The sequence below is a fragment of the Dendropsophus ebraccatus genome, chromosome 1 (assembly GCF_027789765.1).
Source record: "Dendropsophus ebraccatus isolate aDenEbr1 chromosome 1, aDenEbr1.pat, whole genome shotgun sequence".
Taxonomy (NCBI): Eukaryota; Metazoa; Chordata; class Amphibia; order Anura; family Hylidae; genus Dendropsophus; species Dendropsophus ebraccatus.
Window position 1 is genome coordinate 20,799,577 of NC_091454.1, and position 23,401 is coordinate 20,822,977.

General features: G+C 46.4%; 2 protein-coding genes across 3 annotated transcripts in view; one reads left to right on the top strand and one right to left on the bottom strand.

Moving 5' to 3' along the window:
• Nucleotides 1-725: 725 nt before the first annotated feature.
• On the bottom strand, nucleotides 726-13,703 carry UBLCP1 (ubiquitin like domain containing CTD phosphatase 1). Its single transcript, XM_069968792.1, has 10 exons — nucleotides 13,352-13,703; nucleotides 11,688-11,779; nucleotides 9,766-9,851; nucleotides 8,904-9,019; nucleotides 8,597-8,695; nucleotides 8,157-8,194; nucleotides 6,097-6,195; nucleotides 4,377-4,493; nucleotides 3,510-3,637; nucleotides 726-1,239 (listed from the first exon to the last, which is right to left on the bottom strand). Exons 1-10 carry the CDS (start codon nucleotides 13,530-13,532, stop codon nucleotides 1,212-1,214), a joined length of 984 nt encoding a protein of 327 aa, XP_069824893.1. The 5' UTR covers nucleotides 13,533-13,703; the 3' UTR covers nucleotides 726-1,211.
• Nucleotides 13,704-14,035: 332 nt separating this feature from the next.
• Nucleotides 14,036-23,401, top strand: part of RNF145 (ring finger protein 145) — a 35,342-nt gene continuing 25,976 nt past the window's right edge. Inside the window, exon 1 of one of the 2 annotated variants that reach the window (XM_069968784.1) lies at nucleotides 14,036-14,284. The gene's annotated coding sequence lies outside the window, so the exon portion shown is untranslated. Of the gene's footprint in view, nucleotides 14,285-21,968; nucleotides 22,216-23,401 lie in introns of those variants that run through there. The other variant, XM_069968777.1, reaches the window with a different exon arrangement.

Here is a 23,401-nt window from a genome sequence, read left to right on the forward strand (position 1 = left end):
TTCCGGTGAGTGCCGCCATCTTGATGACGTCACTTGCGTTCCAGCTGTGCGTTCCAGCGTGACGTCATCAAGATGGCGGCGCCGCCGGAACAGCCAGGGAACAGAGGATCTGGTAAAGTATAAAGATATAGACTGCAAAGGCAGTCTGTATCTTCATAGATAGACTTCATGAGGATACAGACTGCATTTGCAGTCTGTAGCTTTATACTTTACCTATCCTCTGCTTCAGTGCAGCAAGGCCGGGCACCGCCATCTTGATTACGGGCCTTGCGTTCCACCGCTGGAACGCAAGTGACGTAATCAAGATGGCGCCGCCGACCTTGCTGCACCGAAGAAGAGGATAGGTAAAGTATAAAGATACAGACTGCAGAAGCAGTCTGTATCTTCATAAATAGATTAGAGAAGAGGGATTTTAGATAATACACAGCGATCTTGCGCTGTATAGCGCGAGATCACTGTGTGTTAACAGAGCGGCGGGCAAAGGATCATGGGAACCTTTCCTGCCACTCTGCATGACGGGAGTTTCCTGTCTCGCGCCGGCTCTTTTGAAAAGAGCCGGCTCGAGACAGGAAAGTAAAAAGGGAATAATTCAAAAACGTGACAATAAAAATAATTAATTATATTTGCAAATGTCAATTAAATTATGATTTACATCTAATTAAGGAATAAAAATTTTTTAACTTTCGTCCATGATTGGTTCTCTTTAAAAAAAGAAAAAAAACACCTTTATTTAAGGCCATATGTTTTATTTTATCAATATTTTCATTGGCATATCTTTAAGCAGTTTTTTTTTGTTGTTGTTGTTGACCTCCATGTTTGGTAAATCATATAAAGCTGCTCTGATCTGCAACTCAAAAGCAACTATTTATAGAGAAAACAAAACGACTGAAGCCAAAGACAAGAAAAAAAAAAAAAAATTAAAAAAAAATTTCCATTTACTGAGCCGTCAATATAAAAAATATAAATAAAAATCATTGGGTTTATCAAAATTTGATCATCCGCAGAAAGCGCTGTGGCACGGCGTCTGAATACTCTCTTATCGGTAATGCGGCGCAAATGAAATTCTCAGAATGGGCTGTGGGCGCTTGATTACTATGAACTAGGATAAAAAAAACATAAATTCTCCAACATGAGACGCTGAGGCTTTCTCTCCGTAGCTTGTCCATGCTGCCCTCTCGTTCAGTGCGATCCTTTTCCTCTACGATGATGCATTATTGACCTTGTTTTTTTGAGAGATATCTGCAAAGGGAAAGGAGAAGAGAGAGAGGTGAGAGTTGACTTTTTGGACATAGTGCGATGTGTAGTTGTTGTACAAGTCACACATTGCTTCACTTAGTTGATTTTTTTTTCTTAAAATTATCTGAAAATTTCAGGAATAATTAGGTCATGTGATCTCATGGTGATCCCCTGGAAATTGCATGTGTTTCTGTGGAGTCACGATCTCAGCCAGAACTTCCTATGTGATGCATAGAAGGGGGAAAGAGAGAAACGATCAGGGTTATTGAGGATGGTTATACAGCTCTTGTCACACATTGACTGTATTACTTATGGTCCCTTATCTTATTGAGGAGAATATAGAGATGAGACTTATTACACTGCCCTGCCAGCAGGCAGTGATGGAGCTGGCTTGAGCTGCGCATGTGATGCTGTGCTGATGCCCCATGGGACTAAAAGGTAGAGAATGCAGTTTGAAATCTGAATGGTGGCTGATCAGAGGTCACATGACCCAGCTGCAGTAATAAAAAATGGACACAGCTGAGCTGGGATGAAGCATATAGCACTGTAGTGGCTGTGAGTGTGCATTATACAGACAAACAAGAAACCCTGCAGTTTTTTTGTTTTTTTTTAAGGGAGGTACTTCTATTGAAAAACTGTATTCTTCCAGTACCTATTAACTGCTGTATGTCCTGCAGGAAGTGGTGTATTCTTTCCACTCAGACACAGTTCTCTCTGCTGCCACCACTACCCGGAGCAGGAAAGGTTTCCTATGGGGATCTACTACTGTTCTGGACAGTTCCTGCCATGGACGGAGAGGTCAGCAGAGAGCACTGTGTCAAGACTGGAATAAATACACCACTTCCTGCAGTGCATACAGCAGCTGATAAGTAGTGGAAGACTTTAGTTTTGTAATAGAAGTAATTTACAACTTTCTGACACCAGTTTATTACAATAAAATAAATCAAAACAACATTCTCCGGAGTATTCCTTTAACTTCAGCAGACATATTTAAGGTCAAAGTCGATTTCAAGATGCAGATCTTGTTATTCTGGCTGTGAAGGGGTCTCTAAGGGAAGTCCGACAGCAGCTCTACCTATATGAGTATATGAGCGCTGAGCTGAACAGAACAGGGAAATGACTGCGGGAGTCAGGAGGCAGAGGTGCTGGATGAAGGTGTATGGCCAGCTTTACACTCTCACTCATCAGATCATATGTTTCCCCTGTAGATAAGAGGTGCCAGAAGTTCATTGCTGAGGCACTGCGGTTCAGGGCTGACAGATGGAAGACAGAGATTTCATGTCTATAGGGAGAGCTTTATGTACGGTGAAATAATAATGGCTAAATATATATGTACACACAGTGGTATCTTGGTTTAAGAGTAACTTGGTTTAAGAGCTTTTGGAAGAAGAGCTCAGTTTTTTAAAATTGTAACTTGGTTTAAGAGCTCCCTGTACTGGGTAGGAAGGCGAGTGGGGGAGGGGCATGGTCTGCATAGCGGGGTCTACAGCACTGTACTCCGACCCAGGAAGTCTCCCTCAACTTCCATATAATGGAAGATCCACTTCAGGCTGCGGCTTGCATCAGGGGACAGGACTATGGGGGGTAATCTCTTCATAGCTGTAACCCCTCTCTCCCTGGACAGAGAATGCTGCTATACTGTACCCACATATGTCTTGCTCATTCCTTCATGCTCCCTGCAGTCTCTGGCAGTCCTTGTGTTTTTCCCAAACACATTCCATTCCTGCTATAATATAATGTGCCTGCACTTACACTCAGCTATACACACTGCTGTGTAGAAAAGTTTCTTTCACTGTTCCTGATTGGTCCATGCTGAACACCCCCCAACCCCTTCCCCATTGCTGTCATGTGAGCGCACAGACCTCTGACAGCAGCAGGATGGATCTGTAGTTCCATCCTGTATCTACAAACTGCTGATGTTTTTTCAGGGTTATGCAGTTACTATACATTATACACCACATGCTGACTGCTATACTGTACAGTAACCTATAATATCACATATTCTGCTGTTTCTGAATGTTTGTTTCATCTGTTTTACATGTTACTCAGAATAAAAAATCATTATTTTTGGGGTGGGGAACCAATTGTCTGCATTTCAGTGATTTCTTATGGTAAAATTTGCTTTGGTTAAAGAGTGGATTTGGTTTACAAGCGCGGTCCCGCTTATAATCCAAGGCACCACTGTATATATGTGTGTGTGTATATATATATATATATATATATATATATATATATATATATATATATATGAATGAGAGATGCACAAGGCTTACCTTTCCCAGTGTTTATGGTTTAGCTCTGAAAGATCATCTAGTTTAGCAATTTCTTTAAGGTACTGAGACAACTTCAGAAGTTCTTTATCTTTATCCCGGTTCAAATGTGCTTTCATGAAAGGTCTGATCTGTAAAAGGAGAAGAAAAGGATGATGGCGGACATGAGATGAGATATAGATATGGGATAGATAGATAAAAAGATATGAGAGTGATATAAGATAGATAGAGAGGAGATAGATAGATAAAACAATATAAGTGTAATATGAGATTGATAGATATGGCATAGATAGATAGGAGATAGATAGATAGATAGATAGATAGATAGATAGATAGATAGATAGATAGATAGATAGGAGATAGATAGATAGATAGATAGATGATAGATAGATAGATAGATAGATAGATAGATAGATAGATAGGAGATAGATAGATAGATAGATAGATAGATAGATAGGAGATAGATAGATAGATAGATAGATAGATAGGAGATAGATAGATAGATAGATAGATAGATAGATAGGAGATAGATAGATAGATAGATAGGTAGATAGATAGATAGATAGATAGATAGATAGATAGATAGATAGAGTATAGAGAGATAGATAGAGAGATAGATAGATAGATAGATAGATAGATAGATAGATAGATAGATGATAGATAGATAGATAGATAGATAGATAGATAGATAGATAGGAGATAGATAGATAGATAGATAGATAGATAGATAGATAGATAGATAGATAGATAGAGTATCAGGCAGCAAAGAAAAGTGGTAACATGCAACCTGGTCAAGAAAGTTGCACTAATGCTGTACACAGCAGGACCTAGCTGAACATATCTGACAACCCCACCATATACTTCACTGACCTTTAAGCCATTCTGTGGATTCATCAGGAAATTCCGCCCAATGTCGTCAAACATGATGGTATTCTTCTTTGTGTAGAACTCTCCATATTTGCCCCATATCACCCCAAGTGGCTTCACCTATCAAACAACATGTATGCATTATGTCTCCTCCCTGGGGGGGGGGGGGATTCACAGGAAACAATATAAATTCCCAACCAATAATGGGGGAGATTTATCAAACATGGTGTAAAGTGAAACAGGCTCAGTTGCCCCTAGCAACCAATCAGATTCCACCTTTCATTCCTCACAGACTCTTTGGAAAATGAAAGGTGGAATCTGATTGGTTGCTAGGGGCAACTGAGCCAGCTTCACTTTACACCATGTTTGATAAATCTCCCCCATTGGTTCTTCTCTGACACGTGTGACATTGTGACTGAAAACATCATTTTAACATGTAAGTAGTGACAATTACAACCGTACAGACTGGACTTCAGATTGACACATATGAGGCCATGTTCACATTACTGTCAGCAGTTCTGTCATATTTGATGGGAAGAAGAGTGCTGCATGCACTTTATTCTTATAAGTCAACAGGGTTCAAAGAGTGCTACGCGTCTCCGTCACTTTTCATTTTCTGCTTTCATAATGAAAAAGAAAGATGGAAGGCTAGATAGTAGAATGAACTAAGGGCCTTATTACACGGCCCGATTTTCTATGTAAGCAAGTGCCGGTCTGCTAGATCAGGGCTTGCTTACTAAACCTATTACGTGGCTTGATGATCATGCAGCAAAGGCACCGTTAGCGATGTCCGTGCAGCCCTTACTGCGAAGGTAATAAAGTGTCACAGGTCGCTGAACCAATCACTGACCAAGATGGGTCAGTGCCGTAGCCAGTGATTGGCTGAGCAGGCTGTGGTGCTGAGAGTTGCGGCAGGTCTCTGGCTATCACTGACAGCCGGGACCCACCGCAGATGACACATGCGCAGCTCCTGTGCCTGTGTCATCCTGCGACGTTAATTTTACAGTGCAGCGGCGGGAGAGGGTTAAGGGGTATTTCACACAAACATAACTTTTGATATGTTGCTGCCCATGGTGAGACTAACAATCCATTCCATACTTATTATCCCTTGAGTCTCCTTCCCCCAGTTCTCAGCTCCTGCTTTCTGCTGAAAACACAAAAATCTGTGTGTAAGCTTTTCTCTCCCCCTCCTCCCCCCTCACATCTGAGACAGCTGATGTAAACAAGTCCCTGGCAGGCTGTATCTGTAACACTCTATCTTCTTTGTAATGCTGGGAGGGTTAATCTGAGGTCAAGTTTTTAATGAACTCACTGTGATTAATTCTCCTAGCATTACAAAGAAGCTACAACATAGCAGATAAAGAATTCTTAGTCTCACCATGGGCGGCAACATATCAAGCAAAAAATTAGACACTAAAGCACAAGTATGTTAAAAGAATGTACAACTATTCTGTTTATTTCGCTGGAAATTCCCTTTAAGTCATATCTCAATGTCAAGTGTCAAACGTAGGCGATTCGGGCAATTTGGCAACTACCTCTTGTTGCTGCTGCCAAAGAGGAAGCTATTGAGGCCGGGAGAGAATACGCTGGAAATATGCGGCCCTAGAACGTGGGGCAGCAGGCGAAGTGAGAGGAGAACAAGGCAGGAATGTGGTTCATTATTGTTTCTATAGAGAGATAAGAGGAAGCAGAAGGTGTGGGCCGAAGCCTGACATATGCTTACATCAATGAGGCCTCTCCTGGGCGTGTGCACTGTGATCATGGCCGCACTGTCCAACATGAAAGTGATCTTGTAATTGGCATTCGTGCTGACACCCAGCTCCTAGATAAAGGAAAAAGGAAATCGGAAAGTGGCGTCACCGACAATTCAACAATCCACGTTCGCGCTTGTTTATGATGTATTTTATATGCACAAAACTCTTCGAACCTTTCTCGTCTTGATGACGTCATGGAGTGCCCTATACATCGGAGGGGTTCAGAATTACACCAGCACCCAGAGGTCGGGTCCCCAAAACCATATACCCCTATATTTATAAACTAGAGTCTCATCATTTGTAATAAAAGGAGAACAGGCCATGATGACTGCTTAAAGGGGTTATCCAGCGAAAAAATTTTTCTTTCAAATCAACTTGTGCCAGAAAGTTATATAGATTTGTAATTTACTTTTATTTAAAAATCTCAAGTCTCCCCATACTTATCAGCTGCTGTATGTCCTGCAGGAAGTGTTGTTTTATTTACATTCAGACACCGTGCTCTCTGCTGCCACCTCTGTACATGTCAGGAACTGTCCAGAGCAGGAAAGGTTTTCTATGGGGAATTGCTACTGGGCAGTTCTCTGGACAGTTCCTGGCATAGACAGAAGTGGCAGCAGAGAGCACTGTTTCTGAATGTAAATAAAACACCACTTCCCGTGGGACATACAGCAGCTGATAAGTATGGGAAGACTTGAGAGTTTTAACTTTCTGACACCAGTTGATTTAAAAGAAAATTTTTTTTACGCTGGACAACCCTTTAAAAATAGTCTCCTCCTGTAACAGGAGGGTCAAACTGGTGGTAATCCAGTTGCTGTAAAACTACAATTCCCATCATGCCTGGACAGCTGAAGCTAAAGCTTCGGCTGTCCAGGCATGATGGGAATTGTAGTTTAACAACAGCTGGGGGGCTGTCAGTTTGACACCTGTGTCCTAAAGTAAGGACAGAGCTGTCATTAAAGGGGTTATCCAGGAATAGAAAAAACATGGCCACTTGCTTCAAGAAACAGCAACACACTTGCCCTCAGTTTGGTTGTGGGTTTTGCAGTTCTATTGAAGTGAATAGAGCTGAGTTGTAATACCACATACAACCTGGGGATAGGGGTGGCACTGTAAAAAAAATGCTAAGTTTTTCTAATCCTAAGAAAAAGTTGGCAAAGCAATCACAGAAGTCAAAAAGTTTTTTTCCTGCAAAGCCTATACAGTAGGAACTTCAAAAAAGTATCTACAGGAGATTATAGGGTTGCCTTTGGAGTAGGATCACCAGATTCACTGCTCATTATCAGGAAATCTCAACTCTTACATCAGTTGAGCCCTAAGACCTATGGAGAGGGGAGGGGGGAGGTAGGAGGAGGGAGATTAGTCGCCAGCAGAGAGCAGAGTACAAATGATTACACAGTGGGACCTGTGTGAAAGCCGATATTCAGAGGTCAGAGGGGTCAGTGCTGACTTCAGAGGAGATAGCCCGGTGATGTAGCTGTGAATTAACTCTTTGTTGTCCTGTTTTGGTGTCTCATCTACCTCCACCCCTCCCCTCTCCATAGAGAACAATAAAGACAGGGGGGGGGGGAGAGCTTCAAACTGCTTTTTCATGATAAAAATGTATTTTTCGGCTAATATCCCCAATTACAAAGTTTCTTAAAATTGCCTGTACTATTGATTTCTGCAAAAAAAAAAATGTAAACAACAGCGACACTAAGTGTCGCTGTCACGTTCAAAACTTTTGACATGTTGTAGTCATATCAAAAGTTCTGACTGGGTTTTGAGACCCCTATCAAATAGCCAGAATCAGAGGGACTCAGCGCTCTTCTTCCCGCTCTGTGCACTTTCCTAGCTTGTTCGAGCTCTGAACACCTGGACCCTGGCCGATCAAAACTTGTGAGATGTCTCTATGACATAACAAAAGTTTAAGTGACAGAGCCCAATGTTTCTTTCTGTCCCACCTCAGTTATGGACGACCAGTCAGACAGTCTGCTATGTGCTTCTATCCGTATACCTCCATGCATTACACCTATACAATTCTGCTGCTCACCTTCATTTTGGCTTCTATCCACTTCATGCTAGTTGCCGCTATAAAAAAAAAAAAGAAAAAGAGTAATGTGCTTGTAGATCAGAAAAGTATGAGTAAAGTAATTGCTGTATGTCCTGGAGGAAGTGGTGTATTCTCTCCAGTATGACTCTGCTGCCACCTCTGTCCATGTCAGGAACTGTCCAGAGCAGTAGCAAATCATCATAGAAACCCTCTCCTGCACAGGGACAGAGGTGGCAGCAGAGAGATCTGTGTCAGAATGGGAAAAATACACCACTTCCTGCAGGACATACAGCAGCTGATAAGTACTGGATGACTTGAGACTTTTAAATAGAAGTCATTTACAAATTTGTATAATTTTCTGACACCAGTTGATGTGAATTCCTCCCCCCCCCCCCGGAGTACTCCTTTAATCTCCCTAGTTTATTCACTCCAGGACTTACACCATATAACAATGTCATAATCTTCATAGGCGGAGGTAAGAAATTCATGCAGGTACGGCCTCATAAGCTCCAATCCCGTTTCAGCACAGGATCGATGGTCTAAAAGATTGAAGAAAGAGATGTAGAAACAATAGAAAGATCTTTCATTTTAGCATTATATATATATATATATATATATATATCTATATCTATCTCCCAGGCTGAGGTATAATTTACAGGAATTACTGTGTCCTACAGAGCCCGGCTAGTTATAACCGTACACTCGGGGCCTAACGATGAAAGCAACATAAAGGAGCGACGTACTCACCAAACAACGTGTAGTCCACATCTAGGACCAGCAGCTTCTTCCCTTCTCTGGGTGGATTGAGGACTTCTACCTTGTACTCTTTGATGCGACGTGAAATCTTTGCTAGATTTTCTTCTCTGAAAATAATAATACATTAACAAAGGCGGCTTATAGATTCTATAAATCTCCAGTAAGCTTTGTCCAGGAGGCGTGCCTATCCACTAGCCAAACAGCATTCATCTCCACTAGACAAATCTGTGCAGAGCAGAGGGACAACTGACATCACTTCCTGCATTTGGTCTTTTTTGGCTGTTACTAAAGACCAAATAGCCTTAGTGATAAAGCCTGGACTGCAGTGAGACTCTGCCAATCACTGGCCTCTGCGCTGTCCTGTCTCAGTCAGTGATTGGCTAAACGAGCTGTCATTGTAAAGACAGGTTCAATAGTGTTCCCCCTCTCTTGTCTCCATTTCAGGTGTGGTTTGCAATTAAGCTCCATTTACTTCAAAGGAATTGAGTATGAAACCCTACCCAATCTGGAGACAAGAGAGGGGGGAAAAGTGGCCATTTTTGTAGCACTGGATAACCCCTTTAAATCATCAGGTTCAGCCGACACATGTCTGATGCTACTATTCCCTGTAACTGGAGCAACTATGGCGCACTACACAATACAAAGTTATATAGTGATCCAGGGGTCTTTTATGACATCATAGTGGGGGGTATAGTAAAGTAAAAAAAAAAAAAAAAAACATATACAAAAAAGTATAACCAGCACAAAGCTAAATTGCCACAATCCTGCGCTCCATCTACTCTCCATCTTCAGCTTATTATACTGCACTAGTATCAGGCTTACAAAGGGTTACCCAGCAAATGCCAGCACGTACCGATTTTCCACCTCCACAACCTCCTCTTCAATGTCGAAGTCATTCACAACATCGTCGTTGTCTGGCGGTGGGGCCAGCACATCTTCCTGCAAGAGATCATGGAAGGAATACAAGTTCTGAGAAGCCGCTAGCAAGGCCGTATATACGAGAAATCTCAGGAAATCCATACAGAGAAGGGCGGCTCTGCAGGTAAGTGACGTCATCGGGATCCACATACCAGCCTGTCTATGACTATACACACACTGACAGCTACTGGGAGACAGCACAGCTCTACCCTACTACCTAGATTATAGGGCAGATGGTACGGTCTAATAAAAGACAAATATTCCTAACCTCTTATTTCTCCGCCATTCATTGCTACATTACCGACCATCAATGTGGTTTATCACTACAGAAGCATTGAGTTTCTTACTGTCAGCCACTACTACTGTGTGACGGACTGACACTAACTATGTGAAAGACCAATGGCCATTTTTTGAAGAAAAAAATTCAGACACCCATATAGAAAAGGATTCTTTACAGTTAGAGTAGTAAAGCTATGAAGTGCCCTGCCCTAAGTGTAAAGACTACTTCCTACCTTTAAAGGGAAACTGCTGCAAATTTTATTTTCTGCTGTCAGAAAGTTATATAGATTTGTCATCTATTTCTATTTAAAAATCTCAAGTCTACCCATACTTATCTGCTGCTGTATGTCCTGCGGGAAGTGGTGTATTCTCTCCAGTCTGGCACAGTGCTCTCTGCTGGCCACCTCTGTCCATGTCAGGAACTGTCCAAATCCCCATAGAAAACCTCTCCTGCTCTGGACAGTTCCTGACATGGACAGAGGTGGCAGCAGAGAGCACTGTGTCAGACCGGAAAGAATACACCACTTCCTGCAGGCTATACAGCAGCTGATAAGTACTGGAAGACTTGAGATTTTTAAATAGAAGTAAATTACAATTCTGTATAACTTTCTGACACCCGTTGATTTGAAAAAAAAAGAAAAAGAAAAATCGCCAGAGTTCCCCTTTAAAGGTAGGAAGGATTCTTTACAGTTAAGGCAGCCCATACTACAGCCCATATTACTACTCTAACTGTAAAGAATCCTTTTCTATATAAAGGAGTACCCCTTTAATGTCCTTTGGCCCTTTGTGCATTTCCTGCAGCGAGATGATGATCACAGCGAGACGAGACAATCGCCCAGACCTCAGCCGATCAAAACTTTTGTGTGACGTATCTAAAGTTTTAAAGTGACAGACGCTTTAAAGCGTTGCCGTCATTTGTAATAACCTTTGACTCTTGTTATTACAAATAATAGCAGCTCTTTAAGGATATTACATACTAACAGGTATATCTGCCTTCTGGTTTCTGGCAGGGAACAAAGGATTAGTCTTATTGTCATTCAATGGGGCTAATCCGCAGCTTCTCTACGTGGATCGGGGTTTCTACAAAGCTGCTCACATGCAATGGAAGAAATTGCTACTGCAAATATTTTTTGACAATTTCCAAGAGGGATGGGGAACCTTCGGCTCTCCAACTGTTGCAAAACGACAATTCCCATCATGCCTGGACAGATGAAGCTTTGGCTGCCCAGGCAGGATGGGAATTGTAGTTTTGCAACATCTTGAGGGCAGAAGGTTCCCCATCCCTGATTTACAATGAAGCAGAGCTTTATATATCAGACATTGGGGGAGATTTATCAAACATGGTGTAAAGTGAAACTGGCTCAGTTGCCCCTAGCAACCAATCAGATTTCACCTTTCATGCCTCACAGACTCTTTGGAAAATGAAAGGTGGAATCTGATTGGTTGCTAGGGGCAACTGGGCCAGTTTCACTTTACACCATGTTTGATAAATCTCCCCCAATGTCTTCTATGGCCCAGGTATAAAGCCATAGGGAATATAGCAGTATACAGCAGGGTATATACAGCAGGCATACTTACCAGGCTCTCTTCCCGGGTTCCCATCATCATAATCTTTGTATTTGGTTTTAATTTCAGGACGCCCAGCCTCACGCTGTTATCCGCCGGTTTACCTGAAACGTATATCAATGCATGAGTACTGCTGATGGGAACAATTCACAATCACTGTCTAATCACATGACTATACAACAATGGAGGGATTCTATGACATGTGGCTTTATCTTCCTATTAGTTCTCTCCTACTGGTCTGGGGATTACTGGTGGGGGTGATGGGTAACCAGATCAATGGGTTGGGAACTGGGAAGCACAGCTGCTCCATTGTGATCACTAGGAAAGGGGGGTGGTCAGTAATAAGGCCATTGGCTCTGGTTTGGGGGGGTCATCACGAGTGGGCCTAGGGGGGCTGTGATCACAGGCAATGGGGTTGTTGGCCAGTCAACCAAGATCACTGGTGGGACCTCTAGCGTGGAGAACTGGGGGAACAGATGGTCTACATGATGACTCATAATCACTGGTGGAGGTAGATAGCATATCCAATGGACTGGACCACTGGATTGGGGAGTGGTCCATCACGGTTTATGTAAATGGGGGTGTCAGCCAGTCCACCATAACCAATGGTGGTGGTGGGGGAGGAACTGGTGCTGGCCTTGACCACTGGATTGGGGGAAAAGGAAGGGGGGGGGGGGGTAGCTGTCCATCATGGTTTATGTAACTGGGGTCAACCGTAACCAATGGGGGGGGGGGACTGGTGCTGGACTGGGGAAAAAAGGAGGGGGATAGTTGTCCATTATGGTTTATGTAGATGGGGTCAACCATAACCAATGGGGGGGACTGGTGATGACCTGGGGAAAAGGGGGAGGGGTAGCTTTCCATCATGGTTTATGTAAATGGGGTCAACCATAACCAATGGGGGGGAACTGGTGCTGGCCTGGACCGCTGGACTGGGGAAAAAAGGGGGGGGGATAGCTGTCCATTATGGTTTACGTAAATGGGGTCAACCATAACCAATGGGGGGGGACTGGTGCTGACCTGGGGAAAAGGGGGGGGGGGGGTAGCTGTCCATTATGGTTTATGTAAATGGGGTCAACCATAACCAATGGGGGGGACTGGTGCTGACCTGGGGAAAAGGGGGGGGGGGATAGCTGTCCATTATGGTTTATGTAAATGGGGTCAACCATAACCAATGAAGGGGGGGGGGGGGGCAATAGGTGCTGGTATGGACCATTAGCGTAGGGAATTGAGGGGGGCGCAGCCTGCCCATCATGATCACTAGCGAGGGGCGTCATGTAGTCAGCCCGGTTGGGATGACTATCCACTGTCAGCCTGAACCATTGTCTTGGCGTAATGGGGGGAGACGCTGTTTTCTTATGATCACTGGGAAGTGGGGGTATCAGTATAACACATTATTGCTGTTCGGGGCGGGTGGACTGTACCACTGGCTTGAGAGGGGGGAGCAATCCATCATGATTTTTGGGAAGGGGGAGTTAATCATGATCATTGACAGAAGGTTAGGAGCCCATAATCACATAGGCCACCCTGATTTGGTTGGTGCAGATTCTGGATTCCCACTGATCCCAGGTCATAGGTGTTTTTAGTACCTAAACTACAACTCCCAGCATGCCCTGCGGCCATTGTGGCAATGCTATCCGGGGGCACTAGGACCCAGGGGCTGCCCCTCATCTCACCCTTATACTTAAGGCCCAGCAGTTTCTGTCGCTCCGGCAGGACCCCGGTGAGGCTCTTGAGGGAATGCTTCAGATCCATCACCGTGTCCTCCTCAGACAGGGCAGACAACGGGAACTCCTGGCCGCCCCACTTGATGATCAAGGATAGGGTCATCGCCTTGGAATCGGGGATCCCGGCCATGTCAGTGGAAGTCCTGTACCGAAGGGGGGCGCTACAGCATCAGTGCCGGCCGCCTATACACACACACGGGGCACTGCCATGTAATAGCCGGCACCGGCGCCTCAAGACAACAACACAGCGAGACAGAGCGGATGTGACGTACGAATGACGTCTGACTGCGTCACTGGCTGCAGTGCCCGGTAGTCATGGTGACGCTTCCTGAAACTACCAGGTGCTGACACGTGATCTACTCCAGAACTACATATCCCAGGTGGCAGCTGACGCCTCACCGGTCATGTGGTTCAATAGAAATAGAGGGAGCAGGTGTATCAATCAATCAAGACAAACGGTCTTTGTTACTCATAGCCAATAACCAATCAGAGCTCTGCTTTCTTTTTTTTACCAGGGCTCAAAGCTGAGCTCTGATTGGTTGCCTTGATGTACGTTAGTAACAGCCAATCAGAAGTCAGATTTTCAAGTTGTGAAATGAAAAGCTTAATTCTGATTGGTTTGTGTGAAGCAGCGTTCATATTTGAGGCAAAATGGCGCTAACATATTCCACAGTGCCGTACAGAGATTGTCCCTAGTCACTTCAGGCCATGTACACAACATGGCTCACAATCTAATCCAATTTTAAAAGGGGATTAGCTCCTTAGAGGCCATTTTTGGCCTTAGGAGTGAAAACATAAGCTGTCAATGAGGGACGGCTGGAGCGGTTCAACGAAGATGTCGTCATTGTCCCAAGATGGCCGCCGGGGGTTGACACGAATGCGGTGAGTATAATCATAAGCTTATAACAATAAGTGCACACACAATCCGGCCCCACCATTGCTCCCCCAAATAATAAAATAAAAGCATCTGCCATATACAAGAACCAATGCATTGTGACTACTCCTGGTGATCTTCTTCATGGTCATACTACCATTACACCTTGTGCTCTGTATAGAAGGTTAGTGATCACTTTTTCTGTCTGACGCATATGACAATACCTGCAGTGTGTTTGTAGTCCTGACTTCTTTGCTTTCTATGTCAGTGTCCAGCTATCATTTACAGGTCATAGGGTCAATGTGTAGCAGCCACAGCATAGAACATGCCGCCCCTCAGGCATTCTGTAAATCTGCTGCCTGAGCAATAAACTCATGTTGCCTCATGGCAGGAATGGCCCTCAGATTTACAGTCATTTAGCAAACTTGTCTCCTCCTGATATGTTGCTCTTTCTCCCCCATTGTTGACAGCCTGAGGTTACCGACGACCGCTCTGCTCTAAACACGGGCCTGGCTGGTGTGTGTGTGTATATATATATATATATATATATATATATATATATCTATCATTTAAAGGAGAAGCCCGTGGGGGGGGATGTTGTTAAAAAATCATTAAGGGCAGGGAAATAAAATAGATATCCCTCCGGGAAGGACCCAGCCAAGGGGTGGCTCCTGTAAGGAAACCACCATATTAAGTGGCCCTATAAGTCAATGTAATGACAAGGGAAAACCAAGGCCAGATATCCATCCACATACAGCTGTTTTGGGGTGTTGCCCCTCATCAGTGTGGAGCAGGATTCTGGCTAGGTGGGAGCAATGCCTAGTAGAGCCATAAGAGAAAGGAGAGGAGCCACCCCTTAGCTGGGTCATTCCCGTGGGATATCTGGCTAGTCCTGTGTTTCGAGACTCTTCAATGAGGCTCCACAGGCTCTTCTTTTGCATGATCATGTTTCCTAGTAGGCAATGCACCTAGGATTTCACTGCATTGAGCGCTTTCACTAGCAGCCGGCAATGTTATCGTTTGGCTGGTCTTCCTGAGATCGACGATCTGTTTCTCTTATGGCTCTACTAGGCATTGCTCCCACCTAGCCAGAATCCTGCTCCACACTGATGAGGGGCAACACCCTGAAACAGCTATATGTGGATTGATACCTGGCCTTGGGTTTTCCCTTGTCATTACATTGACTAATAGGGCCACTTAATATGGTGGTTTTGGTGGTTTCCTTACAGGAGCCACCCCTTGGCTGGGTCCTTACCGGAGGGATATCTGGCTGTTTCAAGTCCTGTGTTTCAAGACTCTTCAATGAGGCTCCACCGGCTCTTCTTTTGCATCTTCTCTTCAGGACTGGGTATGTCACGACCCGGGTTCGACATCACAGACGGAAGGGATCCAGCCTGCTCAGCCAATCCGTGTTTGCAGCGATGTCCCACCTAATGGTGCGTTTTATGTGACAGATTTTTGAAGCCAAAACCAGGAACAGACTATTAACAAAGAACAGATTATAAAGGAAACACTGAGATTTCTCCACTTTACTAATCAATTCCTGGCTTTGGCTTAAAAAATCTGTCAGATAAATCTGTCTGTGTAAACGCACCATTAGTCACTGATTGGCTGAATGAGGCATCCGTCAGCTGGGGCATAACATAGCCAGCGGGGAGTTTAGAAGAAAGCCGTCTGGGGACCAGGAGCGGAAGGCGGCTCTGTGTGGGTGCAGGGACAGGGGACTATAACTTCTTTTTTACTTTCCCCCGACACCCTGCCGTAATGATTTTTTTTTACCCCCCCCGAACTTCTGATATATCATAGCCAAATGTCAGAGGTTGGTATCGGTGGGTGTCCGGGTGCTGAGACCCCTGCCAATTGCTAGAACAAAGGGGCAGACGCACTCAGCAGCGCAAAATCTGTATCTTCATTTCCGCTCTCACTGCTAATGTAGCCGAAGACAGAATTATAATAGAGTCTATGGAACTTACGGTAGATGCGATTGCTGGAAGTTCCATAGACTCCATTGTAATTCCGCCCTCTGCTACTTTAGCAGTGAGAGCGGAGATGAAGGGGCATAGCGCATGCTGCTGGTGATTGGCACCCGGACCCCCGCCAATAGAAACCACTGAGATGTCTCTAAACTAATAGGTACGCTTTAAAACAAGGAGAGAGAAGTGCTGAGCCAAGTGCTGTCTCCCATCGCTCAGGCTCATAGACCTTCTATAGAACTTGTATTCAGCGAACTAGGAGCATCCAGCATGAAGCTGAGTGTTTTTCCCCCTTCATTATAGCAATCGGCAGGGGTCTTAGTACCTGCACCCCCACCATCAATCGTTATCACACGTTTCTATGACATATCAAAGCTTCTTAAAGCGACAGCTACTCTTAGGGAAAGATTTATCAAACATGGTGTAAAAGTGAAACTGGCTCAGTTGCCCCTAGCAACCAATCAGATTCCACCTTTCAATTTCCAAAGAGTCTGTGAGGAATGAAAGGTGGAATCTGATTGGTTGCCAGGGGCAATTGAGACAGGTTTACTTTACACCATGTTTGATAAATCTCCCTCATGGTGTAAAGTAAAACTGGCTCAGTTGCCCCTAGCAACCAATCAGATTTCACTTTTCATTCCTCACAGACTCTTTGGAAATTGAAAGGTGGAATCTGATTGGTTGCTAGGGGCAACAGAGCCAGTTTCACTTTACACCATGATTTTTCGGCGATCAACGACCGCTCTGTTGAAGGACCTGAAATCGTTCACCAAGTTACACGGAACGATGATCGTTACTTATGATCGTTCTTGCGGTCCTCCTGTCTTCACTACTGCGAACGGCCGAACAACGTCTTATTACATGCGAACAATTTGCAGACGATCAACGATAAAAATAGGTCCAAATTTCTCGTTGGTCGTTGAATCTTTGTCTGCTATTACACTAAATGATTATTGTTCAAATCCGAACGATCTAACAATTTTTCCAAATGATAATCGCCACGTGTAATACCACCCTTATAAATGTGACAAAAATGCAAATAAAACAAACTTTCTTTCAGCCATCTCTTCCAATCTCTCCATGCACATGAACATTTGGCGCCGCCATGTGGCGGGAGGAGCCGCTGCCAGACAGCGCTAAACAAAGGGTTAAGCAGAAGAAATCCAACATATCCCATCCGTCTCTCCTTACATCATCACTTGGGGAGTCTCAGGAGGTTTCTCTGATTTCAGCTTTTAGAGGAGAACTGCGGCTGTGATGCAGCTGCTCACGATCACACAGGTACATGGCAGTGCCCACAAAATCACAGGTTCCTTATAGTACAGAGTATGATAGGCCAATCTATCAATATGCTATAGGGTGTGGGAGGAGTAGGGTAGATTTATCTGACAGTTTATTGAAGCCAAAGCCAGGAACAGACTATAAACAGAGAACAGGTTGTAAAGGAAATATTGAGATTTCTCCTCTTTTCCAATCCATTCCTGGCTTTGGCTTCAAAAATCGGTCAGATAAATCTGCCTGTGTAAACGCACTATTAGGCTATGTTCACACTACGTAAGTTCCGCAGAAATCGCAGATTTCTGCTGTACTTTCGTAGTGCTGCAGCCTGAGGGAATCCCGGCCAGAGTGTATACACATAGGGGGAGATTTATCAAACATGGTGTAAAGTGAAACTGGCTCAGTTGCCCCTAGCAACCAATCAGATTCCACCTTTCATTCCTCACAGACTCTTTGGAAAATGAAAGGTGGAATCTGATTGGTTGCTAGGGGCAACTGAGCCAGTTTCACTATTTCAACACTTTGCACCATGTTTGATAAATCTTCCCCCATGTGTATATGCTCTGTCCGGGATCCCTAGCGGCGCCGCGAGAAACTGACACGTCAGTTTTCTGCGGCCTCTATTTACTGGATAGCAGCCGCAGAAAACCCTGTCAGTTCACACAATGGAGCGTACGGCTCCGGCCGCACGCTCCGTTGTGTGCAGTGGGGAGTTGTGATGCAGGCGCACACGGATGAGCCTGCATCAGAACTCAGCGGCGCTAAAGACCATCCAGCCGGTACTGCAGTACCGGCTGGGATGATCTTTCTGAGACCGGTCTCTTACCAAATGTGAACATAGCCTTATGGTACTTTTACACGGTGCGATAATTCGCCCGATCGCACGATTAACGTTTTTGAATGAACAATGTTTTTTTATAACGATTAGAGCGTTTAGACGGAACGATACATCGTACGGAAAATTCGCTATGCGATCGTTTAAGCCTATCTCACACATAGGTGAAGTCGCTGAAAGAATGTTTACACTGAACGATCTGCAAATTTTTTACCAACGATCAACGATGATTTGAGAACATGTTGAAAGATCAAAATGAACTATTTTTTGCTCGTCGTTTGATCGTTCGCTGCGTTTACACGTACGATTATCGTTCCAATTCGATCGTTATCGCGCAAAAACGAACGATAATCGTCCCGTGTAAAAGGTCCATTAGGATACAAACAAGAACAACAACAGTATTAACCACTGAAAACTAAAAAAGGCGTAAAAAAATTTACTCTACAGAAGTGGAACTGTGGGTTGCCAGCACCCGGCTGTCACTATGGCAGGGCAGGCAGCGATCGACAACTATATTAGTTTAGTACATTGGTATCTTTCCCAAAAATCCTCGACGTCTATAATGTCTCCAACTTTTCAACATAGTCTGTAACCACACAGGCCCGCTTCTGCCATGAGGCGGAATGAGTATTCCGCCTCAGGCGGCAGATTTTGCGGTCCTGCAGGGGGCGGCATGCCCGGCTGATAATCTGGCGGACCGGGCAAATGCCCACTGGGCCGCCCAGATTATCAGTTGTAGGGCCGCCTGCCGGGCCCCTCCAGAACATACACTACCGCCCCCACCTCCCTGGAACACCCAGGGGACGCGGCCGCCGGAGCTCTTCAAGGCGGATCTGCCGCTTTAAAAGCAGGGGGCTCCGCTACCGCTAGCTGTTCTATCCAGTCCATTGAGCTTCCGGGACAGGTCACCTGATGCACGCCGGCCCCGTAAGCTCACAGCTCCAGCCCCGTGCGCCGCACCTCTTCCGCGGTCCTGTGCGGTCAGCGGTTACATGTATGCCACTGAGCAGGAGACTAGAGAGGTGCGGCGCGCGGGGCTGGAGCTGTGAGCTTACGGGGCCGGCGTGCATCAGGTGACCTGTCCCGGAAGCTCAATGGACTGGTTAGAACAGCTAGTGGTAGCGGAGCCCCCTACTTTTAAAGCGGCAGATCCGCCTTGAAGAGGTCCGGCGGCTGCGGCCCCTGGGTGTTCCAGTGAGGTGGGGGCGGTAGTGTATGTTGGTGGTGGACTTGCCGCGGGAGCGCGCGGGGGGGGGGGGGGGGGGTTGGGGGCGGATGGGGTTCGAGTGCCAGTGAGGGGGGCGGCAGCCTGAGGTTTGCCTCAGGCGGCACAGACCCCAGAATCGGCCCTGTAACCACAGTGTAATAAACGACTTACTCCATGCCAGGAACTATTTCATCACTTTCATGGTGACCTATTTTACCTTGGCGGCATTACAGTATGTGCCAATGTTCCCCAAAACGTCATAGCCTCCCATTATGCCTCATACTTTTACTGGCTGTAATTATCGCCAGTCCTCTCTACCAGTCTTGTCATATAAGAGGATCTAATAGAGAATGGGGGATGTTGCTGCTGAAAACTTATTTTGCACTAGGCTTTATTATAGACATTGTTCTCTATGTATGTAACTCGCTTAAAGGGGTACTACAGAGGGAAATATAGTTTTGGTAATTGGTATCAGAAAGTTATAGAGATTTGTATTTTAGTTCTATTTAAAAAATATCAAGTCTTCCAGTACTTATCAGCTGTTGTTTGTCCTGCAGGAAGTGGTGTATTCTCTCCAGTCTGACACAGTGCTCTCTGCTGCCACCTCTGTCCCTGTCAGGAACTGTCTAGAGCAGTAGCAAATCCCTATAGAAAACCTCTACTGTGGGCGGATTCCGCACTCTGTCTAAAGAATAAACGTGCATAGAATGGAGTCTATGACATGGGTGAGAGGCGCTCGCCCTCATCAGTCCGCTGGCGGCTGCGAGCTCGGAATTTGCAACGGGTTTTTCATCGCCATTCCGCAGTGTGCATATACCCTTAGGGTGGGTTCATACTGAGGAATTCTCACGGATAAACTCATGTCACTTCTTTGGGCGGATAGTGGAATACGTCGGCCCATAGAATGGTGTCTATGGAGTCGGCGGAAAGGCGCGCGGACGTGCGCGCGGACATACTGCGGAATTCCGCAGAGTTTATCCGCGAGAATTTCGTAGTGTGAACCCAACCTTACATGGTATATACTGTTTATGCCTTGTTTTTTCTCTGGGTGGGATTGGCAGAGCCGGCTCTGATCCTCTGTACCGTTTAGCACCATCTAATTGTGTAACTGCATCATTTCTGTGAATACGCTGCAGTACTGCAAGAAAACTCCAACATGTGTGAACACAGCCCTAATTTCACTGCACAATTCTGCATCAGTGAAGTTGCAGAAGCTGGTTAATCACTCAGGGGATTGGGGGATCAAGCCCCGCCTACTGTGACATCACGCCCTGCCCCCTCTCTGCATCATCAGCCTGTCCTCAGCAAGCACACACAATGTGAGACAGAGGCATGGAAGATTTGTCTCCTAGGGTGGGAGAGCAGAGGGAGCAGGAGACAATGTGGTTTGGCACAGGGGCCACTTTTCTTCACTTCCTGGATCTCTACCAGCTACCAGTGTGGCAGAACCGTACAGATACGGTAATACATTGTATAGACACATCTATATAACTTTTAATGTACTTTTAATAGAAATCCACATCCTTATGTGGAGTTCCCCTTTAATGACATACACATACAAATCTGGCAGTGGGGGGAAATCGATTACAGGTATTCACTTACCTCTCCCCGTTCCTGCGGTGAGCGGCGGAACCGATCGCGGGCCCTTCACTGGGCTCTGGAGCTGACATGATGGGCTGGTCACGGGACAGGGCGTTGCTCTAGTCACTGATTGGCTGAGCGGCCAGTGCATTATGATAACTCAGGGGGAAAATGCCTTCTGACGGCCAGTCCCACCACACACCGCTAGTCCAGTCACTGACTAGTTGAACGGCCAGTCCATCATCCAGAGCGTGATGTCTGCTCTGGTGAAGATCCCAGAGCCGTTGGGGGTCTGGGTTAGTATCGTTTGTTATTACCCCCTGAGGCCGGACTGTCACCTATTCTAACAATAAGAATCCTAGGGACTTTTCGGAAAGGTGTCAGTGTTCTAAAAACATTAAAGGGGTTATCCAGGCTTAGAAAAACATGGCCGCTTTCTATGAGAAACAGCAGTATTGCAGATCAGTTTCTTTGAATTGAATGGAGGTGAATTGTAATACCACACACGACCTGAGGACAGGGGTGGCGCTGCCACGTTATATATTAGGATAAATTATAGAGATTTATAAGGAATCATGAAAGGTAAATGAAATCTCGGAAAGATAACAAGTATAGTCAGTAGGTTGGTGACCTTGTGGTCATATAAACTGAATTAACTGCTGAGCTCCTATAATATACAGGGTGTATGGCCGCACAGCCATCGTCTGGCAGGGGCCGTGTGTGCGCATGCGCCGGCTGTCACACGCCTGTGGCTCGCGGTGCCAGTATGTGGGCGGGGTTGGCCGGGCTGTGCTGAGCGCGCAGGCGCAGAGCCGCCTGTTTGTTATTGTGGGCGGGTTGCGGGCTGTGTGTGGATGTGCAGTTCGTGAACGGCCCGGAGGATCGTGGTGGCCGGAAATCCGTCACATAGACGAGCTGGGCACAGCGGTACTGCAGAGGGACGAGGGCCCGGTGTGCAGGCCGGTGCGAGCCGTCAGCAGGAGGCGCTGTGCTGTGTGACGCGGGCGGAGAGAGGGCCGAGGCCTCTGCTATGCAGCCCGGGAGACAGTGAGGAGACGCAGACAGGTACGGGGGAGGGGGCGGCGGGGTTACTGACGGTCATTGCTCTGCTGCCCGGGCTGAGGGGCCTGCAGGGGGGCCATACTGCCGGGGCCCCTTCCCTTACACCACTCACCCCCAACTGTGCAGAACTACAACTCCCAGAGGCCACAGCTGCCAGCACATGATGGGAGGTGTAGTTATAGAGTTACTGGAGAGCCACAGGTTGGGGGAACACTGTCCTAGACTCCTCCCCCTGGACGCTGTGTATGTAGAAGACTCCTCCCCCTGGACTCTGTGTGTGATCTGTGGAAGACTCCTCCCCCTAGACTTGTGTGTGGATGTGGAAGACTCCTCCTCCTGGACTCTGTGTGTGATCTGTGGAAGACTCCTCACCCTGGACTCTGTGTGTGATCTGTGGAAGACTCCTCACCCTGGACTCTGTGTGACATGGAAACCCCCCCTAGATTGTGTGTGATATGTGTAAGACTCCTCCCTTTAGACTCTGTAATATTTGGAAGACTCCTCCCCCTTGTAAGTAGGTGACCTATGGAAGACACTTCCCCCTAGACTGTGTAGTATTTTGAAGACTCCTCCCCCTAGACTCTGTAGGTGACATATGGAAGACCACTCCCCTTAGACTTTGTGTGAGATGACAGAAGACTCCTCCCCTTAGACTCTTGAGTGTGATATATGGAAGAAGACTCCTCCTTCTACACGTAACATGGAAGTTTCTGTATGTGACATGGAAGAGGGCTCCTCCCCCTAGACTTGGTGACACATAGGAGACTCCAACTCCTGGATTCTGAGGCCGCTGAGGGGACGGGCACTGCGCTCTGGAGGCCGCTGAGGGGACGGGCACTGCGCTCTGGAGGCCGCTGAGGGGACGGGCACTGCGCTCTGGAGGCCGCTGAGGGGACGGGCACTGCGCCGCGGAGGCCGCTGAGGGGACGGGCACTGCGCCGCGGAGGCCGCTGAGGGGACGGGCACTGCGCCGCGGAGGCCGCTGAGGGGACGGGCACTGCGCCGCGGAGGCCGCTGAGGGGACGGGCACTGCGCCGCGGAGGCCGCTGAGGGGACGGGCACTGCGCCGCGGAGGCCGCTGAGGGGACGGGCACTGCGCCGCTGAGGGGACGGGCACTGCGCCGCTGAGGGGACGGGCACTGCGCCGCTGAGGGGACGGGCACTGCGCCGCTGAGGGGACGGGCACTGC